At 37.0% G+C, this 9234-nt stretch overlaps 1 protein-coding gene across 1 annotated transcript in view; it reads right to left on the bottom strand.

Annotated features, from left to right (window-relative positions):
• Positions 1-1495: 1495 nt before the first annotated feature.
• The window catches only part of MEIKIN (meiotic kinetochore factor), an 81977-nt gene continuing 74238 nt past the window's right edge, over positions 1496-9234 (bottom strand). Inside the window, exons 13-14 of the mRNA XM_032336810.1 lie at positions 6429-6555; positions 1496-2249 (exon numbers count right to left, since the gene is read on the bottom strand). Coding sequence (XP_032192701.1) covers positions 2140-2249; positions 6429-6555 — 237 coding nt within the window. The 3' untranslated portion in view covers positions 1496-2139. The remainder of the gene's footprint in view (positions 2250-6428; positions 6556-9234) is intronic.

Raw genomic sequence — 9234 nt, 5'->3', positions numbered from 1 at the left:
AAATTAGTTTGATTTCTTTTTCCCCAAGATATGGTATGGCACCTCTATAGATTGGCATGTCTGTGTCAATTACCTGCTATGTTCTTTTTTTTTTTTTAAGATTTTATTTATTTATTTGACAGAGAGAGAGATCACAAGCAGGCAGAGAGGGAGGCATAGAGAGAGGGGGAAGCAGGCTCCCTGCTGAGCAGATAGCCTGATGCAGGGCTGGATCCCAGGACCCTGGGATCATGACCTGAGCCTAAGGCAGAGGCTTTAACCCACTGAGCCACCCAGACACCCCTAACTGCTATATTCTTTATGTGAGAGGGCACAACCAAATTTATCATCAAATACAACAACCATACAATATATTTTAGGCTTTTGCAATTTAGTACAAACAAAGGAATAATTTCCAAAGGGAAAAAGAAAAACATAGTCTAGAGGAATTAACCTACTCTACAGAAATAAGTAATACTTATTGCATAATGAGTGATTATTATATTTCAGATACTTTACATAAATTATGTCTAATCCTTGCAATAACTCTCTGAGCTAAGTACTATCATTATGCCAATTTTACAGATAAGAGGTTAAAAGTCAGAGGATTTAAGAAATTTACTCATGTGACAGAACTAGGTTTTGAACTTAGGGATGTCTTTTTTTTTTTTTTAAGATTTTATTTATTTATTTGACAGAGATCAGAAGTAGGCAGAGAGGCAGTCAGAGAGAGAGCGGGGGAAGCAGGCTCCCTGCTGAGAAGAGAGCCTGATGCCATGCGGGCTCAATCCCACGACCCTGAGATCATGACCTGAGCCAAAGGCAGAGGCTTAACCCACTGAGCCACCCAGGTGCCCCAAACTTAGGGATGTCTTATTCTTAAGTGATTTCTACTACCATCTCTAGGATACTCAAGTCCTTTTCCATCTCATTTGTCATATTTCCATGTGATACATCTGCATGCTCTTATCTAAAAACTCAAGCTTCTCAATAAAGATGTATACATATCTAGTTAAAGGCTTTTATTGTACTATAAGCGTAAGATATGAATCTATAACATCATTTATCATGTCTTCTAAAGATCAAAATTGAAGAGAAATTATAAAACCTTACTATAAGGATAGCTTCAAGTTTTGTCTGATTTTCCAAAATGTATTGTTAGCTAGGAAGTCTTCCAAAGCAAAGCTAAAATATCCCCTCTTCGATTCCTGCAGTGCCTTATTCCAATTTTATCATGTTATAGAGAAGACTATGTGATCTGTCTCATCACTAGTCTGTAAGCCCTAGAGGGCTAAGGCTGTACTCTTATCCCCAGCTAATACTGCAGTGTGCAATACATGCTTATTAGCCAAATTAAAGTAATATTAGACATCTATTGCTATAACAAATAGCAATGATTTTCCAAGCATATTCTTGAGGGGAAAAAAAACCTTTTTAAATAGAATATGGAAGTCAGTACAAAGAGAAAGAGAAATGTAAAACAAAGAGAAGCAAAATGTTTCTGTATGGAGGAACTGAGAAACTCAGAGCCCTATCTACTCTACCCCTCCCAATGCCTTATTTGACAGCTACCCAGTCAAACTATTGCAAATTATGAAAGTTAAGTTCTAATTCTGATTCTACCAGTAATTAGCTGGTGTATTCAGACAAATCACTTATTGATCTGACTAGGTCATTTTTATTATACGTAAAGTGAGCAAAATAGACTACATCATTAAATGCCTCTCAAATGTTAGTGCTTCTTGGAATCACTCTGAGAATTCTTCAAATTGTAGATCCCAGTGCTGTATCTCTAGAGAATACAAAATTTGCCAGGTCCGCAGTAATTCTGGTGTACGTGGTTAGAGGACTACACTTTGAGAAGTCTTGGACTGGATATCTTCTAAGGCCTCTTTCTTTAGGCTGTCACCATTCTCAAACTTCTATTTACCCACACCACCTCCTCTATCACATCTCCTTTGGACTTCTCTAGTGGTTTACTTTCACCACATTTTTTCTCTAATCAGCATTATTAATGAACAAGTATCATAACAAACAGGGGTCCTAGACCATCAAAAGTAAGCTTCATCTTACCGTCCTGATTAGATAACTGGCAAACTAGCTAAATGTTAAATGTCAGGACTAAAAATAGGCTGTTACATGTTTAAAAAAACATGATCACTAGTTAGCTTGGGGTTTTGCTATTTTTACTAAAGGAAAGGCAGAGGCAAGTGGCCAGAAGTTGAAGGGGGAATTACTTAAGTGAAGAGGCTGCCAAATGAGGTGAGAACCTACAAAGAAGCCAGGAGATGGCATAATCAGTTCAACATACATCAAGGGGTCTCTGAATTATATGAAAAATTTTAGTCCAAATATTCAGAACTTCCCAGACACATTTTAGTTTTGATTTGTCGCATACTTATACCCAGAACTGTGATGCTACATGTCATAGATTAATATGACTTGTCATAAAGATCAAATTAAGAGTTTTTCTATTTTAGAACTTTTTACTGAAATACAGCATACACACAGAGAAGTTTGCATATATGTACTGTAAAGTTTGATGGGTTTCACCGACTTACTATACCCATCTAACCAGCATTCAGATAATGAAACAGAACAAATACCACTAGTACCTAGTACTAGTATCTAGTACCTAGATAACTTCCTCTCATAATGCTTTCTAGTTAATAGCCCCTCCCTAACTAGTACATCCACTATGGTGATTTTCGTCATAGATTAGTTTTGCCTAGCTTTGTATTAAATATAAGTAATGTTAAATGTACTCTATTGTGTCTGAGTCCTTATGTGAGATTTATAAATACTGTTGCATGTAACTGCACACTGTTAATTCTCACTGCTATATAGCACTCCAATAAATGAATGTGCCACTATTTATTAATCCATTCCACTGTTGATGGGCATTTGGATTATTTCCTATTTGGGGTTATTATCCAAATGCTGCTATAAACATTCTAGCAAACATCTTTTGATGAACATATGTACACACTACAGTTGGATATACTCTTGGAAGTGGAATTGCTGGGTCTCCATGGTCCAGGGAAATGGAATTGCTGGGTCTCTTTCAACCTCAGTGAAATTTCTAGGGGCCCAGTGATATGAGAGATATACTTCCTAAAGAAAAGAATAAGTTGTTGCATCAGGCTCTTCCTACAACCAAAAAAGACACACAATGCCTAGTGGGCCTCTTTAGATTTGGGAGTCAACATTTTTCATTTGAGTGCATTACTCCAACCCATTTACTCAGTGCCTAAAGGCTACTGGTTTTGAGGGAGCCTCAGAATGAGAGAAGGTTCTACAATAGGTCCAGGGTACTATGCAAGATGCTCTGCCACTTGTACCATAATATCTAGTAAATTGAATGATTCTTTAAGTGTCATTGAGAGATATATATGTTGTTTGGATCCTGTAGGTGGATCACAGTACAGGTCCTTAGGATTTTGGAGCAAATCTTTAGCATTTTCTGTGAATAACTACTCTTTTTGAGAAACAGTTTTTGGTCTGCTACTGGGTCTTCATAGAGACTGAATATTTAACCATGGTACCCCAAGTTACAATGAGACCTGAGCTCCCAACCATGAATTATACACAATCTGATGCACCAAGCCACAGAGCTGGCTGTGCAGAACAGCGCTGCATTTTCAGATAGAAATGATATGTATGGAATTGAGCTCGAGCCCCAAAGGCAAGAGTAAGTTAGATGAGGATGTGGTCCATATGTCCATTGTCTGTACTGTTGCTACACTATCTTCTCTTTCCCAGCCTGCACCTTTGGCATTATGGGGAGTTCTCCACAATCAGCTGATTGTGGGGGCGGGGAAGCTCAGACTTGTTTCACAGATGGTTCTACATGATATGCAACACTTGCTCCTTTCTGTGACATCCCTGAAGGAAACTGGTGAAGGTATATCCTCCCAGTGGGTAGAACTTCAAGAAAAACATCCCACTGTTCACTCTGTTAGAAGTGGCCAGATACGTGATTATATATTGATTCACTGACTGTGGCCAATAGTTTGGCTGGATAGTTAGGGCACGAAAGAAGGGGACAAGAGGCCCAAGCTCATGGAATTCACTGGTCTTTCTATGTTCCCCACCATCTTAAAGCAGCTGACTTGGCAGAATAGTGGAATGGCCTTTTGAAGACTCAGTTAAAGCACCCTGCAGGCAGCAATACCCTACAGGGCTGAAACAAGGTTCTCAGAATCTTGTATATGTCCTGAATCAGTATTTAATATATGGTGCTATTTCTCCCACAGCCTAGATTCACAGGTCCAGGAATCAAGAAGTGGAGATGGAAGTGAGATCATTCAATATCATCTCTAGTAATCTACTAGAAAAACTTTTTTGCTTCCTGTTTCCATGACAGGCCTTGCTCTGCTAGCCTAGAGGTCTTAGTTCCAAAGGGACAATGCTTCCACGGAGAGACAACAATGATTCCAATAACTGGAAGGTAAGACTGCCACCTGGCTGCTTTGGGCTCCTCAGGTCTCTGAATAACAAGCAAAGAAGGGAATTACTATGCGGGCCAGGATGACTGATCCTGACCACTCAAGTGAAATTTTCCCTGCAATGGAGGCAAGGAAGAGTATGTCTGGAATATCGGAGATTCCTTAGGACATCCCTTAGTGTTATTATGCCCTGAGATTAAGGTCAATGGAAAATTACAACAACCTAATCCAACCAGGACTAATGGCCCAGACCCTACTGAAATGAGGTTGATAGTACCCCACTAGCTTAAGAACTATGACCAGCTGAGGTTCTTGCTGAAGGAAGAGGGAATATGAAATGGAGGATGGTAGTTATAAATACCAGTTATTTCTACCTAACTAGTTTAAGCAAATACCTGTTTGCTTCCCTCTCTTATTCCTATAACAACTAACATAAAATGTATTAATAATTACTCTCTATCATAGTACTTGAGTTACAAGATATCAAGAAAAGGAATAAATACCACCCAAGGATTTTGCATCCTCTTCTGGGGAAGGAATTAGCACATTTTGGGTTGTATATAGGATAGGACAGCTGTATTATGTTAGAAGTATAACTTGGTTACTTTCTTTATTTACAGATTAATTGTGGTTTAAGGACATGTGTATGAATACATAGTTGACATGAAGTAGCCTGGGATGGTTAGTTGTATATGTCACCTTGATTAGGCTATATTAACCAATTAAATTAAATATTATTTTTAGTGTTGCTGTGAAGGTTTTGTAGATAAGGTTAACATCTATAATAATAGACTTTAAGCAAAGGAAATTATCCTTGATAATGTAGGTGGACCTCATCCAATCAGTTAAAAGGCCTTAAGAACAAAACCAAAGTTTCTCAGAGAAAAAAGAAATTCCTCCTAAGGACTGCATCATTAACTCCTGCTCAAGAGTTTACAGCCTGCCCTACAGTTTTCAGCCAGACTCTACAGCTGCCGAAGTCAATGCTTTGAAATAACCCTCTGGTTCTGCTTTTTTGGGAAAACCTTGATACAGCATCTACTATTCCCTACCACCATGCTAATGTCACTAGAGATAAGAGATAGAAAAAAGTCTATTATGTGGTCCCTGTCTTTGAAAATTTCCTAACCTGAAGAATATGATAAGTCAGTATTATGAATTATGTGAGGTAGTAATATCTTAGTAAATGTCAAATGAGTAGCACTGAATTAAGTACTTAAGGAACTTAGGAAAAAAGACAACTTTTGTGGACTTAGGGAGTGCTCAGGGTAGGCTCTGTGTCAGAAATGGGGACAAGGATGAAAAGCGGACAGTTTAGGTGGATTGAAGTTGTACATAACCTATTAAATTTCAACTGCTTCACTGACTGCTTACTCATAAAAGGTTCCCAGGCTCCAGTGACTAATCAGACATTCTGTCTGATATATAATCAGGAGAATAGAAAAACCTAAACTTGGAGTGTTAAAGCCCGAAAGATAGAATTCCTCTCTACCACTAGCAGTAGAATCTTGGACAAATTGCATACTACTTTAAGCTCCAGATTCTTCACATATAAAATGAGGATAATAGTACATATCTGCCTATTATAAAGTCGTAGTGAGAAATAAATGAGATAAAATAAGATATTTGGCTCGGTACTTTTTACAGGGCAAGTACTCAACCAACAATAAGGGAATGCAAAAATATATGAAGAATATTTTCACAAAGAATTCTACTAAAAATGAAACCCAACAACAATAAATTTCAAACAGTTGTAAGAAAAGGTATCCAAGATAAATACATTTAGATCAATGGCATAAGCTAACTTTTTGAAAGATTAAATATATGACATTCAAAAAAATATTTTACTCAGGTTCTAAAACTTAACCAAACTTTTTGTAATTGTATAAGAATTCCTAGAATATAATTTGTAAGTGGACTTCCTGTGTGCACAAGGAATTTATAATGAAAAAAATATTTTGTATCATCCAAAAAGTAGGCTCTGGATTCACATTATAGTACCTTGAGGAATATCTTTGGGTGGGGAATATTTCTTCTTCTTTACAATAACATTACTTTCACTTTTCATTTGTCTAGTTCCTGGTGTTGCTCTAATAATACAACATATTTCTGATGTATCTGAAGGAATCTGAAAAAGAAAAAAAAAAGCAGACGGCACATAATTCTTCCAGATACTGTATTTGTATGCTGTTTTATTTCAAAGGCATATCATTTCAACATCCATATTTCATACATACTAATGATAGAAAGCATTTATGAAATGCTTACTCCACTCTAGACACTAATGAAATGGTTTTTAAATATTTGCTTATTTAATACACAGAAGAACCAGACAGGGAAGATAATATCATCCCCATTTGTAAAATGAGGAAAATTATGTTCAGAGAATTTGGATATCTTATTTAAGAACATAGAGAGCATAATGATAAGAGTTGAGATTCAAGCACTCCAAAGTGCAAGAACAAGTTTACATGATTTACTGAATTAAAATATAAACTTATTTTAATTCTGAGCTGTATACTAGATTTCCTTGGTTTCCCAACTCAATGAATTTTGACAACCACCAATCAAACAGACAGACTTCAGAATAAAGAAATACAGTATCTTCCAAAAGTGACATATCTTGTTTCTTAGAACTCAAATAGACATATGTATTTACTGAGGGCTCCTCCCACTGTAAGTAAAGCCTCTATAGAAACAACTTCCACTTTAAAACTCATATCATCTTCTGTGATGGGCATCTGATATTTTTCTGCCCAGCATCATTTCTATTCTTCCAGTACGTAACAATACCAGAGTTTTCTTGGGAGAATCTACACTTTCTCCCAGCCTGCAGACCATTCCTTTCTTATGATTCAGGTGGAGCTGATAATACTTCTGAGCACCAAGAGGCCTTAAAACCCAGCCCAACCAATCACTATATGCTATGTGCCCGGGGAACAGGGACCAGCTCAGACAAGAACATTTTAAATGGGTCAGGAAGAAGAAGGGAATTCTCAACTTGAGATTCTGATACTAAACCAAAATCCTTAAGGGAGCAAAAGCAGTCTGAGAGTGATACCCAACCCTAGCTATAGCTTTTGTAGTAGAAACAGATACATATCCTCTTACAAGGATGGGATCCCCATTATAGGCACATAGGATTCTTATCAAGTAGGAGCAAGGAAATAAATGATCAGGGTCAGAATCAGAGTTGGTCTTCAAAATTCAGCTCAGAACCGTTCGAAGCAGAAATAATGGGTGTAGTGAAAAAATAATGAATACTGTTATACTGAAAATAAATAAATTTAATTAAAAAAAGAAATAATGGGCAAAATACAGTTCACTTCATCCTCTCATGTTATTATAACAACAATAAAGGAAGTAACGAATTCATAAGAAATCAAGCTACCATGTGTAAGACTATACAGGAATATCAAAGAGGGGAGTTAAGCCCCCAGAACACCCAATATCAGAAGTGCCAAATCAGAATAGAATAACAATGTATGAAATGATTAAAGAAATAACAATTGAAATCTCATGGATGAGCAAACAAGAAACTATCTGGAATGAAAAGCAGATGTGAAAAAGAAACAACTAGAATACCTTGAAATGAAAAATAAAATTGTTGAATACAAAATTCAATGGAAGCCTTAAGGAGCAAAGTGGGCACAACTAAAGAATTACTGATGATATTACCCAGAATACAACAAATAAATGAAAAATATTAAAGAGAGTTTGAAAGATACAGAGGATAGAAACATGTCTAACATATGTTAATTATCATCCCAGAGAGAATAAAACAGGTAATAGCTGAGAAATTTCCCAAACTGATGAGAAACATGAGTGCACACATTCAGAAAGACTAATATCCCAAACAACATTACAATGAAAAAACAACAGGGGTGTCTAGGTGGCTCAGTCAGTTAAATATCCAACTCTTGATTTTTGGCTCTGGTCATGATCTCAGGGTCTTGAGATCAAACCTCACGTTTGGTTCTGTGTTCAGCAGGGATTTCCCCGCCTTTCTCTCTCCCTCTCCCTCTGGCCCTCCCCCTGCACTTTCTCTTTCTATCCAAAATAAATAAATAAATCTTTAAAAAATAAAGAACAGGGGAACCTAGGTGGCTCAGTGGGTTAAGTGTCTGCCTTTAGGTCAGGTCATGATCCTAGGGGACTGGGATTGAGATCCATATCAGGTTCCCTACTCGGTGAGGAGTCTGCTTCTCCCTCTCCCCACCTCCCCTGCTTGTTCTCTCTCTCCCTCTCTCTCAAAAATAAGTATAATCTTAAAAATAAATAAATAAAAATAAAAAGTAAAGAACAAAAAGCCAACAGCAAATAAAATATTAATCTCTTTATGTATGCACTCCAATGAAATTATAGCATACCCACAATAAGAACTTTAAAAAATCCAGAAAAAAAAAGGTATTTCAGTCCCTAAGACCACTTCAGACTCAATGATTTGCCAAAGGACTCACAAGATTCAGAAAAGCTGGTATACTCACAGTCAAGGCTTATTACACAATAAGATACAGACAAAAATCAGCAAAGGGAAAAGGCACATAGGTGGGAGTCCAGGAGAAAAAGTATACAGAACTCCATGTAGGATAATAAGCTTCCAGTTGTCTTCTCCTATTTGAGTCACATGGATAACATTTTGTTTTCCCTTCTTGCCAACATGAAGAGCCCAGTAAACCTTGATTCAGACCCATATCCTAGAGTTCAAACTGATACAAAGGTTGCCCAAAGCCTTAAGTATGAAAAACAGGTATTTAGCATAAATCACATTTAGCATAAGCTATCTGGTATAGCACAGGGCATACAA

Source organism: Mustela erminea, chromosome 3 (assembly GCF_009829155.1).
Source record: "Mustela erminea isolate mMusErm1 chromosome 3, mMusErm1.Pri, whole genome shotgun sequence".
Classification (NCBI taxonomy): Eukaryota; Metazoa; Chordata; class Mammalia; order Carnivora; family Mustelidae; genus Mustela; species Mustela erminea.
Note: the sequence above shows the minus strand (reverse complement) of the source record. Positions and strands in the feature narration are given on the sequence as shown.